General features: G+C 48.5%; 2 protein-coding genes across 4 annotated transcripts in view; both read left to right on the top strand.

Annotated features, from left to right (window-relative positions):
• Machr-b (muscarinic acetylcholine receptor) overlaps positions 1 to 6,693 on the top strand; it is a 60,930-nt gene extending 54,237 nt beyond the window's left edge. For all 3 annotated transcript variants that reach the window (XM_077706037.1, XM_077706038.1, XM_077706039.1), the window contains one exon: positions 5,029 to 6,693. In XM_077706037.1, coding sequence (XP_077562163.1) covers positions 5,029 to 6,448 — 1,420 coding nt within the window. In that variant the 3' untranslated portion in view covers positions 6,449 to 6,693. The remainder of the gene's footprint in view (positions 1 to 5,028) is intronic.
• Positions 6,694 to 17,378: 10,685 nt separating this feature from the next.
• The window catches only part of LOC144178302 (proclotting enzyme-like), a 439,300-nt gene continuing 434,144 nt past the window's right edge, over positions 17,379 to 22,534 (top strand). Inside the window, exon 1 of the mRNA XM_077706045.1 lies at positions 17,379 to 17,384. The gene's annotated coding sequence lies outside the window, so the exon portion shown is untranslated. The remainder of the gene's footprint in view (positions 17,385 to 22,534) is intronic.

Genomic DNA, 22,534 nt, shown 5'->3' with positions numbered 1-22,534 from the left:
CTATTTTAACAGTGCGAAGCTGTAAATGAACGAAGCGATGGGCAAATACTGCGCTTCTGCCGAGATTTATGCCTGGTTGCTGGGTTCAAGGGCGAGACACGTGAGGGAAAGAGGACGCGTCCCCGCACGCGTCTCCTCCGCCCCGAAAACCGGTTTGGCTGCCGGATGGCCCGCCGCATCGGCGGCTCCCTCACGCGTCCACCCTGCTAGATATTTTGCCGCGACATGTCGGAAAACGCATTGGCTGGACGCACACGTGTCTGCAGATTAAAGCGGGGGCACGTGACCGTCCGAACCATCCGGTTTCCGACGCGGCCGCGGCGCGTCAAAATATCTAGCCGGTTGGACGCGCGGTGGAGCCGCCGATGCGGCGGGCCATCCGGCAGCCAAACCGGTTCTCGGGGCGGAGACGCGTGCAGATACGCGTCCCTTTCCGTTCATGTGTTCGACTCTTAAAGGGGCCATGAAGACAAAATGAAAGTTTGGTTCATTCAAAAGATTGCCTCGTTAGAACCATGCTGACGCCACTTTTACCGTAAACTTTGCTCAAATAAGCTATATAATTAGGAAAAAAGGGAATGGCCATGCGACCCACTAGCTCATTTCCCGCAGCGGAGCCTATGATGTCATACCAGCCAGCTCTGCGATCGGCAGAGGCTGGCAAAAGCAAACGCAAATTAGGGAGAGCTTATAAGCTTGCCGCACGAGCTATTTATGCTTAAATATAGGGCACATTCTTTTTATGTAAGAATGCTGGGACAAACAGTGGAAGTTACGAAAGCACACGTAAACATAGAAGTACCGATGCGTACTGCTGTTGCTACTGCGCGCACTATGCTTGGTTTAGGTGCACAGGACTGCGGGGCTTTGGGGTTGTCTCAGACGACACTGGCCGATTGACGCAAGAGACGGTTTCTTACGTGACCATATTTGTCGAGCGAGCACCATGTTTCACTAAACGATTATTTTCTCCATGAACAAAAACAAGCCAGGTTTAAATACGGTCACAAACAAACCAAAGGCAGAAAACGGCTTGCCGCGGTGTGGTGGGGCCATCCAGGTTGGCTAACAGTAAACAAGTCCCCGCTCCACACCAAGTTAAGGTGAAAGATCTATTCTTGTGATGTCATTGCAAACGTCGTTCAAACACACGATTTGGCACGAGAATCAAAATTTTAGCTCAAATTGAATAATTTCGGTGTGAATAAAGCATCGTTTGCTTCCGGACAAGCGCTGGGGGCACTATAGAACACGAAATCGCTCGAATAAAACAAACTTGTACTTTGTCTTCATGGCCCCTTTAAGGCGTTCCTTTCTCTGGGTGTGCCTTCGGTTTGTCGAATGCGTAGATCACTCGGTGCGCAAGATTTGTTATTAAGACGTCTAGGTACTGAGCAAGTGCACTGTCACGGGTTTGATTCCCGGAGTCCGTATTTCTTGTTAAGACGAAGTACGAAGACGACGGTGGGGACAGCATTCTGTTTTGGCAGCTACTACTCGCCTCAAGGATTGTTTCTTCTGCACATGGAAGGTGTATTTTTATGATAAGCGTCCTCATGATGTACTAGTTCAATTCCTAGTTTGGAGAGCTTTACAGCACATAACGCCACGTGAACAGCTCAGCATTCACCATTTTGAGGCAGGGATAACCGATTTCCTTTATTTCTTGCTTCAGGCCAGGCAGCTGTTTAACAAACGCGCCGCGGAAGGCAATATCAAGTACAGGCTAAATGAGAAGAACTCTAACCCGTCTTAGTGAGCGCGATGCTGCCGTCTTTTTCTAAAGGCCCTGAAAGGACGTCCCTGGGAAGGCAAAGCTCCTCGTAAGGCTCTTTATCTTGCCCTTGGAACAGCTTTCTGCCGCTGGCTATACGGCTGACACGCTATGGGTACATCTCCACGTAATCCCGGCTCGGAAAGCTTCTTGAATGGGGGAGTCTTCCGAAGCAAGCCATTTTTCTGGGCCCGAGAGGGCCCGGCCGTATACACATTCGGGAGTTCTGTGTCTTCTTCGGGAAAGAAGACGACGTACGCTTAAGAGGATGGGTGAGCTTTTGGGAATACAAAGGCCCCGTCCACCTCCCGAAACGGGAAGCCGGACGGAGGGAGAAATGAAGGCGAGACGCCGGAGAAGAACCCGCGTAAAGAACGCGATGAGGCGAGAAAGGGTCAGGCTGGACGGCGCTAGCTGCGTCGAGGTTGTAAAAAATAGCACAGAGCGTGCGCAAAATGTCACAAAAGAAAGTCGCACGCTTCTTTTCTATCTGGACAGCAAACATCCTGCCGGTGCTCATCATACCATTAGGGGGCGTTAAACTCAACGCGCTGATCGCTGACCCAACCCTATATAGACGTTCTTACTTACGCCTTGAGATCGACCTGGAAAAGGATAAAAAAATGACTTGCGCTTCGGCGCAGTGCGGTTGTTTTCCCTGACTGACCAAGTGTTCGCACCGGCCGATCGCCACCAGGAGTCTCTCCGAAAATTCCATCTTGAAAGAGCTGCTTACTTTACGGAAGAAAGACGACGAATGAAGGGCGAAATATATTTCGTCTTCGGTCCACAAAGTTTGCTGACCCTTTAAGAAGGTAACGTGAGCCAAGTACAGTTCCAATTCGATTTCTTTTTTTCTGAAAACACGACAAAAATGGCACCCGACGCAGGCCTTCCACAGAAACCCTTCAGCCATAAGCCACCGTCTGCGTGCCGCGAACGCGCTCGACCGATTCTGGCGGCACAAAGGATTGTCACTGCCGGCGGAAACACGAACAACCACCCGTCTATTTTCAAGGGGACCTTGTAAAATAGTGGCAACACCCCACTAAGCAGGCCTTAAATTTCGGGTTCTTGACTTGCGAACGCCCACACACGGATTTCAATTTCTGACCTGCTCGCAGACTCAACCTGAAACCTCCAGTTTTATCAGTTTTCTTCTGAATGTGTATGGATTTATTGCTACATGGCCTTTCGTACAGTGTTTCATGACCCCTCGCTCACAACCTTTGGGGGATATAAATTCATTTTAGAGATGCGAAACTTTTTGCTTCATGTATTGTTATTGTTATAAACACTGGTCGTACAAGACGAACATCAGGCCTGGAACCACTGAAAATGTTCTATATCTTCGTCATATTCCTCATGCAGCAGATTCATATAATATTGATCAGAAAAAAATCAGAAATTCTTTCATTTAGTCACAACAAAATTTTACCGGTGGGAATAAGTAAGTAAAATGCAACATTTTCGAGAAAAAAATGGGCAGGACGAAACTTTAGGAAATAATGGCACTGCTTGTATGAATGCTGGTAGGTGCAAAAAACCACAACTGCTACAGACGAATAGTTTTCGCGACAGTATGCGTGTCAAAGAAAATAGAGCATTGCCTTTTATTTCTTACATACTCACCTACCATAAACGTAGAGGATTCAAGCTCTGGCTTCTGGTACGGTGCTATGGTGAAATAGGGCCCTTAAGTTACGACGGAGTATTCACGCAAATTCAGAAATTATCCACTTTTTCCACGCTTTTTAGGGGAAAGCTTTCTGCATTGTAGTTTCCTCCATCCGAGAATACCCGCATTCACTTGCGCCTTTAAGAATGTAGATTTATGCTAGAATTCTCACGGAGCTGCCCGAAAGTAATTTTTTTACGCGAAAATCTGCAATTTATTCGCCGCACTAACCGATAGGTTTCCCCCTAAAATCTCCGGAAAACGTTATGTTAGAAGTGCCCAGGAAGAACTGGCGTCGGAGGCGGTGATTCCCCTTGTATGATGCCCTTCCTGAAAGCGAGGTTACAAATCATCGTATGAAGGGTTATAGTGCGCGTACATTCGCTGTAAATGTATTCCAACAGCCCTATGCACGTCTCGTCTGCTGCAAGGTTTATCAATGTCTCCAGCCCTATGAAGACATCTACTGACTCAACTATTTTTTAAATCTATAAGTGCCATGTAAATGTATTTATTATACTCCGCTCATTTCTGAATTACCAAGTTATTGACGTGAATGGGATCTATTTTCTTGTAGTCTTCCCTAAATACAGCCTGTTCCCTCGGTTGCTTGACACCCAGGTATCACATTAACGGTTAACTATAACCTTGGTGTACAATTTGTACACAACAGAAACAGGTCTGACGGGTATGTATTATAGCTCTTTGCTATCACTTGTCGTGCGAGTTAGAATTCGGTTGCCATTTTTTTAGGCTAGTGGAAATTTATGTACCGAGGAACCGCGATTAATTTTACTAGCTCTTCTACTACAATATATCCCACTTCCTTTAGTGCATCCGCGGTTTATCCGTCAATAAATGCGGGATTCCTTCGTTTAAACTTCCTGAGCGCCTTCTGCCCATCTCGTTTAGTTGCGATGGAACCAAGGTATGGTTGGAAGTTGGAGACAATCTGGCCAGTTAGTAAAGTTTCCACGATTAACATTTCTAGCGCGTAAATCTCCACAGAGCCTTTCCGCTACTTTCATTGTCTCATTGTTTGTTGTGTTACCTTTTTCGTCTTCGAATACATGGATTCTGTCTTTGCCACTTCTTTGTTGCACCTAAACTCCCGCTCTGATGAGTTGTTTCTTCGGTCTTTGCCATGTTGTACGTTCGTCATAACTCGTTCCGAATTGCTTTCAGTTGCAGGAGCCCGCGTATACCTTTGAACACCTCTTTCCCTTACGCAATAAAACATTATTTCACAGAAAGTCTCCAGTGCAGTGAGGCTTGACGGGGTCCAGCCGGCCGAGAACAAAGAATGCTCTGCCCACAGGAACTGACCCTTTGAAAAATAGTGTTGCTCCCGCCCTTCCACTGGACACCTCCACAATAATCGTTTGCGTATTACGCCCTGCCTCAACATTCTCCTTCGAAACTTGCTCTGCGTGAAACGGGCACTGGGCGGATCCATCGACCTGGCCTAACAGCAGGTGGTGCTCTCTGGCAGGTCGTCCAAGCCGGACGCGGGAGGGCGTACGATGGGACGGGGACACAGGACGAGGCACCGTTCATCGCTGGCTGTGTCTCGCAGGTGGGCGCTGACCATGGAGGCGTGCGAGACCAACGGCTCGTGCGCGGCCGCCGGAAACCAGAGCGGGCCGGCGGCGGTGGCGGCGGCGCCGTTCAGTCCGTGGCTGACGGTGCTCATCGGGCTGCTGATCGGCCTCTGCATCGTGCTCACCGTGGCGGGAAACCTGCTGGTGCTGGCCGCGTTCGTCGTGGAGCGCAACATCCGGCAGCCGAGCAACTACTTCATCGCCTCGCTGGCGCTCTCCGACCTGCTCATCGGGCTGGTCTCGATGCCCTTCTACGCCGTGTACGTGCTCGTGGGCCGCTGGGAGCTGGGCGCCGTGCCGTGCGACCTGTGGCTCGCCACGGACCACACCGTGTGCCTCGTGTCCATCTACACGGTGCTACTCATCACCATCGACCGGTACTGCTCGGTCAAGATCGCCGCCCGGTACCGCAGCTGGCGCACGCGGGGCCGCGTCGCCTCCATGCTGGCCGCCACCTGGGTGCTGCCCTTCGTCGTCTTCTTCGTCAGCATCATGGGCTGGGAGCACTTCACCGGCGTGCGCGACCTCGAGCCCGGGGAGTGCGCCGTCCAGTTCCTCAAGGACCCCGTGTTCAACACGTCGCTCATCTTCGGCTACTTCTACGCCACGCTGGTCGTGCTCTTTGTGCTCTACGGCGGCATCTACCGCACGGCGCGGGACATGCAGCGCCGGTCGGCGGCCAAGCAGCGCCGCATGCAGCTGCTGGTGGCCATCGGCCGCCGCCCGCCGCCTCCACCCCAGGGCGACCACTCGAGCAGCCCGGAGTCCGAGGATGACGACGACGACGAAGCCACGTCGCAGCACCAGAGAGAGCCGTCGCCCAAGCAGCAGAAGCAGGAACAGCAGCGCCGCAGCGCGGGCGGCAGCAACGGCACCAAGCCTGCGGAGCAGCAGCGGAAGCGACGCCGGAACGACGAGGAGCAGCCGCCCGCGGCCGCCGCGGCCGTCGCCGCAGCGGCCGCTGCGCTCGCCAAGCCGACCGGCAAGCTGGTGGTGGTCGAAGCCCCGGCCACCGGCGGGCCCACCACGACGCGCGCCCTGCTGCCGGGGGGCGGGCTGTCGCGCGAGTCGTCGGCCCGCAGCCGGCTCGTGTCGTCCTTTAGCAAGCGCAAGAAGGAGCACAAGTCCGAGAACAACCGGGCGCGCAAGGCGCTGCGCACCATCTCGTTCATCCTGGGCGCGTTCGTGCTCTGCTGGACGCCGTACCACGTGTGCGCCCTCGTCGAGGGCTTCTGCGCTGACGCGGCGGGCTGCGTCAACCACCACCTCTTCTACTTCACCTACTTCCTCTGCTATGCAAACAGCCCCATCAACCCGTTCTGCTACGCGCTCGCCAACCAACAGTTCAAGAAGACCTTCTACAGGCTCCTGCGCGGCGACCTGCACAAGACCTAGGACTCCCCGTCGTCGTCGTCGTCGTCATTCCGCGTGTTGTGTGTTGAAACGTGCCTCGGGCCGGCTCAAAGGCCGCCCGCCCTGTTTTCCCGCGCCTCCGGCCTCGACGTCCGGAGCGCGGGCGCCACTTTTGCCTCGGTCCTCAAGTTGTGTGCTAGACATCGAATCGCACCTGTCAACTAACTACGTGCGCGCCCTCCTTGCCCATCGGGCGCTAGAATAAACAGGCCTGCTGCTTTTTCCTACGTGCGCGCCTTTCTTCATAAACCTGCCCGTTCGCTGTGGTCGCTTCTGCGGGGAATGCAAATTACGCAGCTCGCTGTAAGCGGACTGTAGGCCAAGCAATATGCTTACGCTTGAGGCTAGTAGGCCCTCCATACTCAACCACCTTATAGCTCACTACGCGATTTTATCTAGCCGTCTTATAAGCCATACAGCGTGAACCATGCTTAATGTCGTTACTTGTTGATGAGTGGGTGGTCCGAACCTTAGATTCCCCCTAACGTAGGCGTAGGCGGAAGAATCGAATTCGGAGCGCATCCTGCATCCTATTGAAATCATAATGAGGGTTGGGTGGTGGCAACACGGTGTGCGATCATTAAACACATGGCGTAACGATATTTTGTGGCTGGAGAATTGCAGCCGTGAAAACAAAGAAACGCAGAAAACATGGATTACTATACTACTCGAAGAGGGGCCACCAGGAGTAAATGTGCGTTACTTCCCAACGCTAGCTTATTCACTATCCGCGACGCGATCTTTACAGTCAGTCGAACGCTTTTGTTGGAAAAATTACAGAAGGATTAACTGCGTCCTGAAAATGAAGGATTGCCAGAGCTTTGCTATTAAGTCACTTGGGTTCATCATCTGGTAGAGCTTCATTTTAATTGATTGATTCAAGCCTTTATTGAAGGAAAACCCGCCACGGTGGCTCAGTGGCTAAGGCATTCTGCTGCTGATCACGAGGACGCGGGTTCGATTCCCGCCCGCGGCGGCCGCTTTTTTGATGGAGGCAAAAAGCAAAAACGCCCGTGTTTTTGAGATTTCGGCGCACGTTAAAGATCCCCAGGTGGTCAAAAATAATCCGGAACCCTTATGACGCGCCTTGTCGCCCGTGAAGTGTCGACGCGTTAAATCCCACAATCAATCAATCAATCAATCAATCAATCAATCAATCAATCAATCAATCAATCAATCAATCAATCAATCAATCAATCAATCTTTATTGAAGGAAATCTTCGTCAGATAATTGAGTGCCTATTAGAGCACTAATTTTTCGCCCATGGTGTTAAGGGTCTTCTCGGGGTGGGTAGTAACCCCCGGACTACACTAATCTCGCAAGGCCACCCGGCATACTATAATTGCCTAGTGCTTCCAGAAAATTGATGCCGTGATTTGGAGAATGCAGAGCGTCCGTGTCTGGAGAGACTCGGCGGAACAGGTCCTGTCGTTGGATCGCGAAGTGACTCCGCACTCACGTGACGTGGTGACGGTCCGACGATACGCTCTGTTGGCGATAAGGGCAATACGGGGGTGAGTGTACAGCCGGTAAAAGGCTTGTCTATAACACAGCGTTCGTACTCTCAGCCCTATACTGCCCCGCCGGAGCGGGATTTGAATAAAACTACTGCGGAATTCTGAAGTCTTAGCCCTTCGCTTTTGCCTCCGACATGTTTGGAACGAGTATGTTTCGGCAGTTTTCGGATGTAGCTGGTTGAAGTTGAAATCGCTGTTATAGACAAGCGTTTTACCGGCTGTACATTCGGATGGTATTATGTTTTGGTAACGGAGGGTGTGTAGGCACTGTTGGCGATGCTTTGTTGGTGAATACCTCGCCTACCCCGAGTATTTCTGGGCTCCGCGGAGTTTCACGTAATAGGGTCATCTTGCATAGAACGTGCCAGCCATCCTGTTCCAGCCGTGGGTTCGTGCAAGACACGACGGCGGAAGAGGAGGGGGGTAACGATCATCTGCTCTCCCTGGCAGCGTCATTCGCTGCGTGGACCCCCGACTGGAGGTTCCTGTGACCTGTAAAAGAGAAACATACCTTACGAGGCTACGGTATTAAAATACCGACAGGAAGCCCATTGTTACTTTTGTTATCATTTGCTATACTCGCACTCTCCCACATTAGTGGGTCACTTAAACTGTATATGAGCGGATAAAAGAGATTTTAGCTGTCGTTTTGCTAAAGGTACGCGAATGAGAAGCGAAGTCTTCAGTTTCTCTTTCGCTAATCAAACTCTGGCAGCGTATAGAGAGTAAACCATGGTAAGGGGACGCTAAGGGCAAATTAAGCTGCTTGTTCTAACAGTAAGATCAGACTTTTTAAAGGTTTTACGGTGTTTGTACAGGATTGAAACGGGATTTGGTTGTTCAAAAATCAGCAAATTTAGTGAATATTCTCTCCCCCTTTCTTCTCATGCGATTTTTTTTTTCCGGACTTATAAAAGGTAAGAGGTCTCATAGGCGTGAGTCAAGGGGCCTATTTCCTAGTTGCAGTCACAAAACGGGGGTCAGTTAGCCCTGATTTTTAGTCGGGCTGTTTACCAGCTGCCTCAGCTGCCTTCCCCTTCAGATCAGATAAGATAAGATAAAACTATACTGTTGCCACGGGTGGGACCGTTTTCAGGTCGACTTCCGTGTCCAGCCTGCGACGGCAGGATTCATATAGATCTTTGCGGCGTTTTCGGCCACCTGGGCTAGTGAGGCCTGGGTCAGAGGGCATTGCTGAGCAGCGCGACCTCCCACTGCTCGTCGTTCCTAATTTGTAATAAAGTGGAGTGCTTTTTAAGAGTTTGTAGGAGTTTTTCTTCACAGGACCAAAGCACATGTGGTAGTTCTGCGTATTTATGGCAAGGAGGGCCTTGGTTAGAGTGCAACTCGGGGTAGTAGAGCGGTAGGAGGGCAGGGGTGGGAAATGTGGATGTTTGAAGTTGGCGCCATGCTACAACATGGCGGCGCGAGAGGGAGGGTTCAAGGGGCAGGAAGCGAGCGGGAAGCGTGGGTAGTGATCGAGAACCGATCACTAAGATAATGAGCGCTTCGAAGCGCTACACAGGAAACGGCTGAGGACAGCTACTGAGGCTCCTCAACCAGCGGCAAACGAGATATGCACTCCGCTTGCTTGCCTCACAGAGGTTACTCGCACAGATAATGCGCCTAGGAGATACTGATGCTGGAAGAGCATTGATCAGGCGGCTTTACCCTCGGGCGGCAACCCACGCACATTCGGCGCTCGACACTCTGAGAATTATCTGTTCCCAGTGGCCGAGGAAAAAGCCGACTTTAAGGCTACAGCGGTCCCATGAAAGCCGCAGCTATGATCTATCTCCATGCTCCTTGTACGAGAGTCAAGCGCAGCGCCCGTGTGGAACCAACGAGACCCTTGGTTCTTTCGGGGCTGGCGAAAACTTCTCCGAATCGAAAAAAAGTCTGAATGAGGTCTTGGTGGCACATATTTAAAGTTCGATAGCAGCGCTAAGACAGGACAAAGAGAAGGCGGGACCAGCCTCGTCTCGCCTTCTCTTTGTCCTGTCCTAGCGCTGTTATCGAACTTCTTCGAATCACTTGAAATTTTCACTGATGCCTCAGTTAAAGAGCACCGAGCGGCTAGACCACGGGTGTACGTCATGCCAGGGGCGCATCCTGTCTAGGCTCCTGGACAAGACCACGTTGTTTTCCTTGCAGAAAAGAAATCTATTGCCGCCGCAGCTGCTTTGCGAATGCCTGAGCCCCACAGGTCGCAGAAAGTCATTATTATGACAGATTCGAAAGCAGAATTGCAGATTTTGCAGCCTACGGGAAGGATTTTCCAGCGCCCACTATGGCTTGGGCGAGATCTCAGCAGCAAGGATTTTAACGTGTGATTTCAGTGGCTTCCGTCCCATGTGGGCGTCAAGGGCAACAATACCGCTGATCAAATTACAATGATTTCGCTGGTATTCGCTCCTGCGGTGAATGGTTCCTGTGACCGCCGGAACGTCTTCCGGCGAGCACTTATCACGAATTTTAAGTCCCCGCGTCGTCGCCAACATCATCAACTTTGTGTCACACAGGGACACAAGGGCAGACACATGCCTCAGCCGAACATGCTAAGCGGGCACTACAGCTCGGCGATCGACTCTGTGCTTGTCTTGTACGGTGGTCGGAAATTTCCAGCATTCTCTAATGTGCTGCCCAGAGCACGCTGAGGTTATACGAAGTCTAGCAGCCCTACACACCACACCGCACCACATCGTCTTCCCAAAGGGGAATTGGATGCTGAGTAGAGAGGTGTGGCGCTTGCTTACCATGGTTTACTTTAGGAGAAAGATCTGGCGGACGCATGTGTGATGGGGCCGCATCTTTAGCGTATCAGGTGCCGCTCAGGCGGAGCAATCGCCGCTGATCTGGCAAGGCAGGGACCACCTGACCCAACAATACAACCAATCATCCAAGGCACCCAGCCGCCAAACATTTTGAATGGAAGCATGCGAATTTTATTTATCCGATCTCTTTTATGAGTTACTCGAATTTGCCATCGTGTGTTCTATGGTGCCACAAATCTTAGAATGGGGAGGGCTGTTGGCCCTGAGCAGGGTGCATTTTAAAGACGCTAGTCTTTCTTGGGCTGCTTAAACGCAGAAATTATGGTCTGTCTGTATGTGTGTTTTTGTCTGGCTGCCTGTGACTCGATTCAGCCACCCGGCCAAAGTGAAACGAAATCTGCGCAATAGTCTTATTTACTTACAACCAAACCTAAACGTCAATGTTCATACTTGTCAACATTGTTGAACAAAAACAAGATATTACGCCAATATAAGGCAGGAAATCAGTACATCACTGATATTTGCAGTTTTCCTTTATTAAGTAATTCATGGATGCTTGGTTTTCGCGATAGCAAATGAAATACTACATCAACTGCAGAAAACCGCCACCTGCTGTTGCCCGCACCACCTCCTGGCGTCATTTAAGAAATAAAACGGCAACAGCAACGAAAGGTTCAACTAGATAGGATCCGCGTTCCGCTTCGAACGCTCGTGGAGTAGGGCATAGAGTTTCTTAGTAAGTATATTGTAAGAAACTCTATGGAGTAGGGCAACGGGGTTCTATAAACGTTGAAGTAGGGCGCCTCGATTCACGCGTGTCTGCGCCGTATGGCAACGCTGGCATCGAGGCACCCGGCCTGGAGCAGTGAAACGCGGTAAATTCAAATTGACTTGGGCAAACTTTTAGCGTGTTTACCTTGGGAGGAGCTTGACGCAAGAGAGAGAATATGAGAGGGGAGCGGGAAAACGAAGGGAGGCACTTACTTGGCAAATGTCGACAAATACTATCGTCTTTTGTCGACATTTGCAACGAAAGGAGCAGGTACGCTGCCATTTTTTTAAATGGGCGCGCTATAATCTACATCGGTATTGACTAACTACTTTGCCTTCAGTGTGCCTGAATCCACCTTTGTGTTAAAGCCGAAGCTTGCATAGCGTAGGCCCCCGAGACCACCAAAATGTGGGTGATGCCATAGCAATAGATAATTTTGTTCTCCAATAACCATAGCGGGAGAGTTTGCGACACGGCGTGCGAGTAGCAGGTGGGTAAAAAACAAAACAAAAAGTGGCAACGAAAGTTTAATCACGCCGCGCGTTTCGGAAAGAGCGGTGAAGGGTGTGAGAATGGGTCGAGGAAGACGCTGTGGCAACTCATTTAAAATAGCCGCGGAGTGGTTTATCACGTGAGGCAGGGGCGCTTGGGACCATGGCGTGTGAAACGCGTTCTCTCTCACGGTATAAAGAGGGGGCCGCTCGCAAGAGACGAGGTGCCGGCCTACGAGCATGGTGTTTTCGTTCTGCTCGTATCCCAAAGGATAAAACAGCTGCCGTGGTGGCAGGGTGAAATGAAAAGAAGCAACAAAGGGAAGAGCAGCGAAGATATGTCAGCCTCATTTGCGGCAAGCCCAAGTGAATTATGAAAGAAAGTTCTCGGGCAAGGTAACTTCCAAAAATCCATCCCCCCCCGTTGAAGGCGAGCATTTAAGGGGTCAAGATGCAACTTTTAAAAGCCTATTTCATCCAACGTTAAGAATGAATAAAAACATCCTTTACACAGGTATGAAATAATCTATCTCTGGAATCTAATGCCTGTTATAAAGCCTAACTCATGTCAATCACTCCTTCTTCAGCACTTTTTGCGGATAGGAGCCATAATTTTATGAACATTTAATATCTAAGAACAGCTGATTGATCAATAACATGGTAAAACGAGCTTTCCATTTTGTGGGGGCTTTTTTTCTACGCTGCACATACTCTTTGTAGTTCTTCGTTTAGCCGCAAAATTGCTATTAGTCAGCAGTACAACTGCGCTTTATGGCTGCAATTACTAACTTTGTTAACAAAAAGTGTTAATTTTAGTTTTTACTGACAGGAAACAGAAATTTCCGATTTTAAATGCCGTATCGCTGCAGTCGGAGGATGGTAAAATTGGTGTTGGTCTTACTTCGATATTCGCACTCAGTGTGTTGGACTGTAAAAAAGGTTAATGTATCTGCATCTGTTTCCACATGCCTCGTAGAATACATAGGCAAATGAGGATAATGAATTAACTATTAAATAACGTGTCTTTTAAATAAATTAATTATCTGTTTTACTGTAGGTGTTATTTGGAGCTTTCTTAGAAGACGCATTAGAAATGATTTCACACTGGCTTCCTACTACTTGACGCCAGGTAACGGTTGCATTCTTGACTACAGTGTTTTTCATTCAATTCGTCTCGCAATAATTCAACCGATTTATACGGTTGTTCGAAATAATGCTTCTTTCCACCGGCCGAGACGGCCTGGTAGCAATCTCGCACTATAGATTACTTATCGCTAACGCGCCGTTAACTCCACGATTGCCTGTGCATTAGCGTAGAAAAGTAAAATTTAGCAAAAAGAATTAGTATAAACTCTTAGCCTTACCAAGGCGCATTTTAATTTTGTTCGCGTGCCTCAGCGTTCTAGCGTTCTATTGGAACACAATGTCAATGTCGCAAGCTTACGCCGATCTAAGTTTCTAAACTCACTAACATTTTAAACACGGTAATCTTTTTGTGGTAGCAAACGCGAAACGTTTGCTCTGTTTTTCTGTGTGTCAATCGATCCAGCCACCCAGCCGAAGCGAAAGAGCCCTGGAAAACGAAGCACTGCCCATTGGCAGGACCGTTCCAAACTACTAAAACTGCTGGCATGGCTCGTACATGTTCACATTGGGCACCCTCGATTAACCAGTCCCGAGCAGTTCCAGGGCAGTCCCAGGACTGCCTTCGGATTGGAGGCTCCGTAGGAATGCATGAGAAAATCGAGCGACGGATCGAGTTCTGGATAGTTTGCGGATGGTGCGCGAGTGATAATCGAGGAGTCTCACTATTGAGCTCGAAGGAAAGCACAGACCTGTTTGAGGGAAAATAAAAGAAACTAGCGAGAGTACCAGAGTTTTTTTTTTTTTAATATGAATATTCGTTGGGTTGGTTTCTACGCTAGCATAAGGGAGAAACGTTGTCTGCAGAACGGTGAAAAAGACAAGGGAGATAAAAGAAAACAGACAAAATGCAGTGGCTCGTGCTGTTCCACCCAGAACAAAGAGCAAACTATAAAAAAGGAGACACGCTCTGTCTCATCACGTGGCGCGCTAAACGTGCGAATGCGGGAAAATTGAATTCAGCAAACCTTCATTGCGTTCGTCATGGGAGCAGCGAGAGAGGAAGGGAAGAGTGCGAGGGTTGGGCAAGGGGGAGAGGCGAGGAAGTTGCGTGGCAGGGGCGGCAGAAGACTGTTGTCTTTAGACGACATTTGCAACGAAGCGAGTAGATACGAAGCGCATTTTCTGATTGATTTTCTCAAGAACGCGTTACTGAAGGCGTCGACGTATACTGTGGTTTTCAAAAGAAAGAGCTTCTTTTACTTGCTACGCTTCGTTACGGTTTCACTCAAAGTACATGTGGCGAAAACACCATTGTTAGAGCGTTAAAGTAAATAAGAAAGAACTTTTGGTTGTAGGCCAAAGCGCAGTGCAGATATTCTAACGGTCCTGGTGGGATAGAAGGTCATGGCTGTATGTCGAAGGCGAACGTTAACAACGCAAGCACAGAGCGGCCCGAAGGCCCCCTTATTTCCCATATACGGCATTGTCGTAGGTTTTGCCTAAAGTCCAAAGGCTTGCGACAAGTTCGTGTTGGAGCCGACGTTCATGCCACACGGCGGTTTTCACCGCCGCCTTAAAGGTATACTACCAGCTATCATCGACGAGCCGGGGACAGGGCAAGGAGTGCGAAGGCTCCTGATGTCTGCTGGCTGCGGCAGGTGCAAATCCTTTACGACGGGCCAAGGCGTGCCGAACGGATGCTAGAAGAAGCGGCAAGCAGCGCAGCGAGCCATGCAGACGCGGCTGCCAGGCGCCTCCCGGAGCAAGTGACGCCACTCCGTAGTGACTGCAAAGCAAGGACAACGGTAAACCGAGACTATACCCCGAATGAGGCAGCCCGTCCTCTCAGTATAACATAGACTACGTACGATGTGTTGGGCAGGAAGCAGGCGAAACAAAGTAGAAGTGAGGATAAGCGAAATAAATACAAGAAAATTTGCACGAAACTTTGCTGTTGTTTAGCGCTGCCGCCCTCACTTGTGGTACCTGTCTTCTTTCTTTTCGTTTATTCTTGGAAGCGGCTTGATCTCTCCAAGTGAGCTTGCGTGGGTCTCACTGCCGGCGACCGACGTCCGGCCCTTTTCAGCCTGTCCTTGTTCCGGCTGGATCGCCCTGAAAAAAAGGTACGAATGAGTGCCGCTGGCGAGAAATACAAACTGTCATCTTTGCGTACGTTTGTGAGAGAAAAAATTCTTGCGAGCAGCAAGTTTCGAGGTTTGCAATGAGTCATTGAAGGTTCTTCATGTTTGTATTCCTGATGTTTGTAGTGGTTTGTAGTGGTTTGTAGTGGTTTCATATTTGTAGTGGTTTCCTGATGTGCTACAATATTCTTTGTTTTTAATTCGCTGGCCCGTTGTACATGTTTGCTAGCCTTACACGTGATGTTGACTGGCGGCACGCCAAAGCTGTTGTTAAGTACGGGAGTTAGTTTTGTTTTGCAATTAAAACAAAAGGGAAGAAAACGAGTACTTCAACGAAATTTAGAACGTACACAGCAAGTCCAGAGTGGTCCAGCATGCGTGAAAACTCGAAGAAAATGCGTTTCGTTGGGTTGCGTAACAAGAACACTGTTGTCAAACCCTTCATAGCTTCATTTATGTTTTCATGTTTCGGCTTCGCAGAGACACTAGAGATACGATGCTGTTAATGTCACGGTTCTCTTTCACAATTCCCGCAGTACACCGAATTACGTTGCCATTATACATTTAGGGCTACGAATACGGATTGAAAACGGGTGAGATTTGTAGTGAGGAGTATTACAAGATATCTTCTCACGCGATCTAAAAGCTGCCTTTTTCGGAATTCTTGGCAAAACCCAGGAGCAGTTGTCGGGGCTCATATGTGTTTTCGTGTGCTAGAGCTTGTCACTTTTCCGACTTCGGAACTCGTTCAATCACGAAATATCACTGCCGAATTAAAACGATAGGTTTACGTTGCTAGTCCGTAAAAGTACAACAAATTTTAAGGCGTTTAGGTATACAAACTTTATAGTTTAGAGAGAATAAATGATTTAAAAAATACTTCAACAAGATATTGGAAACTTATGCCCCAAATTTAGGCGGTTTTTGCATCGAAATGTCTGTCAAGATGTTTTCTTTCGGAAAACACAAGACGCCAGCAAACGCACTGTGTCTCGCCTTCCACCTTCCTGTCTGTGCGCTGTTTTTTTCTTGTAATAAAGGGAAGTTTTAGGAATGATGGTGTCGACGCCGGAAACTGATTTTGGACATAAATTGCATCTTAGATTCATCCTCAATCTCACTCTCACTCAGAGTTGTAGTTGAGGCGAGAACCTCCGATGGAATTCACATATTAAGTTTCATGCTCTGACCTTACCCTAATCTCGCATGCATGAGGCTGAGGAGTACTATTCTGGTTGGGTAATAATAAATTGCCATTGATGTGCCAGTGGTAGACTAGTTTTTTATGTTAATCGAATGCAGGTTAGTAAAAACAGGCGTATAGGTGGCAATGATTACGAGATTCGTCAGGTATCTCAATGTGCGCAGCTACGCAAGAGAAAACAGCTCCACCAACATACTCCAGAGAAGCCTGACAAAGGACAGACACATATTGGAGGGTATTATTCTCGAGTTCTCCCACAGGCTTGACGGTGCTAGTTCTTCCCGAGTGAGCCTGTGACGCTGGAATGCAGGACATACCTCGCCCAATTTTATGATCAAGTTTTATCCCTCACCCTGCAATAGAGTTTTTGTCCCTTCGCTGCAATGTACATAGCCGGGTGACATGCGCCGCGTATTATCAAAAAACATTTTAGACGAGAACAACGAACTTGTGAGAGTACCAGGAGGGCGAAAATCTTTGAAAGTAGGCGCGGAATTAAGCTAACTACTGTATACGATCGATACGCAATCCTTGATCGTTAATGGAGCCTCTTCGTACTAAAGTTTCATTCCACCTGAATATTTTTTTTTCTGGAAGCTCTGGCTAGTAAATCAAGGTATAGAATTTGCAGATTAAACTGTTAAGAAACACGAAATCCGCGTTCAAGCACGGAGTAATTAATACAGACGCCATCTTGATGGTGTGTGGTTAGACTGGACGTTCAAATAATAATAAGGAGCAACAGGAGCGGCTTACTGGCGCTAAAAAGGAAGAGAATATGTGCGGTACACATGTCCCTGTCATTATGAATGGGGCATAAACTTCGGAATCTGAATAAAGGAGGTGAGAGAAAACAGACAGACCGCTCCTAAGAGGCAAGGAAGGAAGAAAGGAAAAAGAAAAGGCGCATAAGCGTAAGGGGAAAAGATAAGGTGTGAGCGTCATGAATTAGGGAGCAAACGTGAGTGGAGGACATTTCCGCTCAAATTAAGAGGCCGGAGTCGCGTCGTCCGACGTCCTCCCTCCTTCGAGATTTTGCAATGCCGCGGAATCTATTGACCGTCTCTTGCTGTTGCGCCGCCGCCGTTATTCTTCCCTCCACCGAGGACTGCTCGAAGCTCCGCCTCGCCAATTCCGCCTGTCTCCTGCCGTGCTTGTCTTTTCTGCTCCGCCCTGCCTCTCTTCCGATCATTTCTTTCTTTTTGGTTGTCTGTTCTTCGGTCGGTCCTCGGGGATATGTCCTTGACGCTCTTAGAATTTCTCCGGCGATCTCGTCACTTACCTGCGCCGATATTTACTTTTTGGGTTGCTTTAGTTTCGTTTCCTTTCTTTTCTTTCTCGTGCTTTCAACGACGGCTCTTTTTTTTTCATCCCTGGACTGAGCGAGTGGGGCTATAAGTTCTTCGTTCGAAAGGAAGAGGTATAAGGCACCAATTATTGGGGCACTCGCCCAGTACAGTAATAAAGTGGCTGTATTGGACAGGGGAAAGTCTAGGCGGTAATTAACAGCCTAAATGTCCTACTTTTGAAATCCCCCCAATTCCTCCCTTTTTGCCCCATCTCTCTGCCTCTCTCTCTTTCTATCTCTCTCTCTCTCTTAGTCCTCGCTGTCTCCTTCCTCTCTCAGAACTCGCTGTCCAATCTATGGGATAGATGCCGGAGGGAGTATGCGCCTTCGTTATTTTTTCTCAATCATCATCCGCATCATAATCATCATCGACAGCATCGATCGAACAGTGCAGAAAACTGGTGAACAACACGAGTACTATGGTGGGTATCGACGGACGGGACGTTAGAAGCAGCAGTAAAGAGGAGAGACAGAATATCCAGGGGAAAATATCAGGTCTAAGACCGCAGCAGTAATAAAGGTGCAAGTCCGAAAAATCACAGCCCATTTCTAAGAGTAAAACGCGAAGTTGGTTCAACCCTGTCGGAATGGCGCAACCGGATAGACGTCGGCTTCGTACCACGAGGGCCCTAGGTTCGATTCCGACCACGCGTAGAGTTTTTTTTTCTTGAGGGGTTTGATGTACCTTCGCTTATCACCATCACCGTTTTGTGAAACCCATTGTATAAAGTTGGCCTTCCTGCAGTGCGTTTTGGTGACGGGACGGTCGCCATGAGGGAGGCATAGAATGCTGCGCTTTAAAAAGCGCTTCTTCCACAGTGCGTAATGTACGGCGAATCCCGCTCTTTGCGATTATGATGGTCACCACGATTATATCGGCTGAAGACGGTCTTCCCATTAAACAGTTTCTATAAGCGCGCGCGCAGGCACGCAAACTCACATACGCACATAGGCGCGCACACACACGCACACACACACGCGGATACGAACACGCACTCATGCAAATGCACGCACGCACAAGCACACACTCTCACACAAAACAAGTTGGCTTGACTGGCTAAAAGGGTGAATCATCACGATGAATTACAAGCCTCTGGGCCTAGAATGGGAGATTTGGAGATCATAGTCCTTCTATAACCAGGGAGGTTTATAAGGCGGGGTTTCTGGAGCTTTCACCACTAAGTTTTTCCAGATCCCCTATCGTCTTTACGGCTCAAGCTGACTTGCGGTGAACCGAGTGAATGTGTTATGGCTTTGGACTTAAACAACGACCTCAACCAGTACACGCAGCTCGACATTCAATGAGTTTGAGACCGCTTGCGTCGTCGTTAGGCTCAGCGTTAAGGTAACAAGGCTGAATATAAGAACAGTATTATACCCGCTCAGCTGGATTGTCCGGTGACGATCACCGCTGTCACCAGAAGTTCCTAGCTTATTTAAAACTTCCCATAGAATTCCTCAGTAATGTACACTAGAGGGAAATGTGGCACCAGTGTCCGAATGAGTCGCGCTTCAGCGAGCATGCCGTCATGCACTGGGTAGTAACGTTTCACTTGTCCTTGACATGGCTCATGATTAGGCAGAAAAATTATCTGTGTCTCAAAAAAAAAAAAAGAAGGCACAGTGTTATTGTAAGATATTATTCAAAACTATTTTATCAATAGAATATTGGAGATCCAAAATGCTTATTTTTCAGAGAACATTTAGAAGCTGCATTCCAGACGAACAAGAAAGAAATGTTACCCTTTTTTTGATTGTGGCCTCAGGAGAAAAAATAACTCAATGTGTATAGCCAAGTTAAGAATACAGAGGAAAGTTGTAACTAATACGAAGTGCTTAGTTGTTCTTGCGTTTTGAATTGCGTAATGTTCCTACGTGTTCATATTTGTTTGATGAGACGCATTTTTTTGGCACCTTTATCAATGTCTGTTTAGCCTTGTAACAAAAGACGGAGGTAAACGCTGGCTGCGTGTGCATGGAGGTGTGGCTGCACGCACTCATCCACATTCGCCGCTATTGCAAAGGCACGGCCGTATGAGTGGCAAGATGCACTACCACTTTTGCCAAACACCGAACATTCATGGCACCACGACTGCACCCTGGTCCGCACCAATTTGACAAAGAATTACACCCAAAAATTGCCCTTTATTCTCTCAATAGCGGCCTGTCACGAGTTGCTTGGGCGGGGACCTCACCGGTCCTGCTCGCGATGGACTGTCTTGCCTGGCCCACCAGTTGGGATGAACTTAAGACAAAGGCGGGGCTGAAAAGAACCGAACCCTTATCAGCGCGAACAAGAAGTGGCCCAGTGAAATCCGAGAGCTGTCCCATTGTCCCAGCGCTACAACTCTCCTCTTCCCTTTCCTTTCGCTCGTTTACACCATTATTTTCACATTTCAATAATAAGTGTAACTACTACTTACATTAGAAGCAATCAAAACCTATTTACAAGCAGCGCGATACAGTCGCACTAACGTCAATAATGGCGTTCCAAACCGCTTTTATAAATTGGTCTTGAGTTTCTTGTCACGTCAGACGACAGAAGGCCTCAGGAGAGAAGTTTCTCGAGAGGAAACAGCATCGTGCAACAAGCCGAGCGTCGCCGATACGCAACGAAAGCGGACCATGGGAAGCAGCGGCGCCCGCAACAGATGCCGGAAGCCGATCGACAACTGCGCGGCTCCGTGCTTCCGAGGAACCGAGGTAAGACTCGAAAGGATTCCTCGAATTTAGGCATCGTCGTGTGCATGAACAACCTCCTTCCTACTCCTGGGGACGACGCCTACCTTCCCCGCGAAGCACTTCATGCAAGACGACATCTAAGGGTCGTGCAGTAAGTTCGATAGACTGTGGTTCAAGTCGGACGGCGTCGGAGTTGGGATGTGGCTATCTGGCACCGTGTTTTCTCGGCGTGTTTTTTACCTTTAAAACTTTGGGTGAAGCCTTCTGAAAGGATATTGTCTTTTCCCTAGCGACTGGCTGATCCATGTACAACTGCTGTTCTCATGGAACCCTTCTCTACTTCCCTCTCCAAGGCTCTCGCATTGGCCCGAGTAATCCTAATAAGCACAAGGCAGCAGTTTTCTCAGCCCGTATTGCGACTGTGCTGGGCGTTTCGTAATCAAGCAACAATTAAAAACATGGTGGCGCGTAGGTTAAATATTTTAACGCCATGAACCAGGTAGCGTTAATAGATCCAAGGGACAGTTAATCAGTGTTGCCAGTATATTAAAACGACATATAAATGCAATATTCCTCGTTTGATAGCTGCTTTTACTGTCACGTGACCGAAATGGTGTGGTTGAAATAATTTCAAGCATGCATTGCAAGTTTTCCAGCTCCCCAGGCATAAAACTTGCTCACATCTTTAGTCAACAGCGTGTTCCTTGGCTTTCCACAGTAATTCCAGATGATGGCAACGGATAATTGCACGGCGCTGATACGAACGGGGCGCGAATCATAATTATAGTTACGCGCACTATTTCTTGAATGAGAAATCTCGGAGTTCGATGTCATCGTAGGATTATCCGTAAGTTATTTTTGCCGGATCTAGCCTATACGGCGCCCAATCACTGCAAATTATGGTTTTCCCTTTTGCTGTACCATCCAGACGGTCTTGTGCTCGTGAAAAAAAAATAACAGCTTGAGGCTTTCGTCGTGTATACTTTTCGTGTGTACTTGTACCGTGTGGTATTGCGGCGTACCGCAGGTTATTTGAACACGGTGGTGATCCTACCAACACGCTCAAGCCGCGTAATTTCTCGCCCATTTTGCTCACGTGGCCTCACCAGATTAACTGTTTAAGCAATTGTAGTCGGTATTAAAACAATAATGAACTAATCGGAAGATTTATCGATCAATAGACGACTTCAGTTTTGAATAACATGTCAATACCTTCAACAACAAATGAAAGAGTAACCCATAATGTCACAACAGGCCCATTATATAAGGGATGCGGTTACTAACTACGCAGCTAGCCGTAATAAAAAACAAAATTTACTTCTTACGAATAAATGGAGATAATGTTTTTCAATTACGAGGTTGCGCACCACCAAAGAAAGAAAAGAGAACGGAAACAAAATGTTGCTGCTGCCGAAACGTCATTAGTGAGGCAGATGTTGGACGCTCTCAAGAAACGCGCCCAATTAAAACCCCGTGCCGGTGGAGCGCCCCATTCGAGCGTCACGCGCCTCAGTGCACCCCCCTCTTCCCCGACAACGCACTATGGCGTCAAGTGTTGGAGCTGCGGTTGTTATCAGCGCCAGCGTGCGGCTGCAATTTAGCCTGAATGAGATCGCTTCTGCAAGCGTCTTTCCAGCGTCGATGATTTCCTTCTTTTCAAAATATCTTTCTCAAAGCGTCGCCATTTTGCATCCTTTCCGACGCTACGAAGCTTGGTAATTAAAAGCTTTGAGCAAGATTCTTTTATTGTAACCGCCAATGGTCTCAAATTCACTGATTACACAAATAATCGAAATTCCATAAACCGGGGATAGCACCCAGACCCTTGTGAAAGGTCGCAGTAATTACCTCTTTGTTGAAAAATTCTACTTGTTTCGTTTCAGTAATTTATGTGGAACGTCATCATCATCATCATCATCATCAACATATCTACGCCCACTGCAGTGCAAAGGCCTCTCCCATAGATCTCCAATTATCCCGGTCCTGTGCTAACTGCGACCAATTTATCCCCGCAAACATCTTGATCTCATCTGCCCATCTAACCTTCTCCTC

This window comes from Haemaphysalis longicornis, unplaced genomic scaffold (genome assembly GCF_048455015.1).
Source record: "Haemaphysalis longicornis isolate Haplotype H1 unplaced genomic scaffold, Haemaphysalis longicornis Haplotype H1 scaffold_4, whole genome shotgun sequence".
In the NCBI taxonomy this organism is placed as follows: domain Eukaryota; kingdom Metazoa; phylum Arthropoda; class Arachnida; order Ixodida; family Ixodidae; genus Haemaphysalis; species Haemaphysalis longicornis.
The sequence above is the reverse complement of the archived record's forward strand: the minus strand, read 5'-3'. Positions and strand labels throughout refer to the sequence as shown.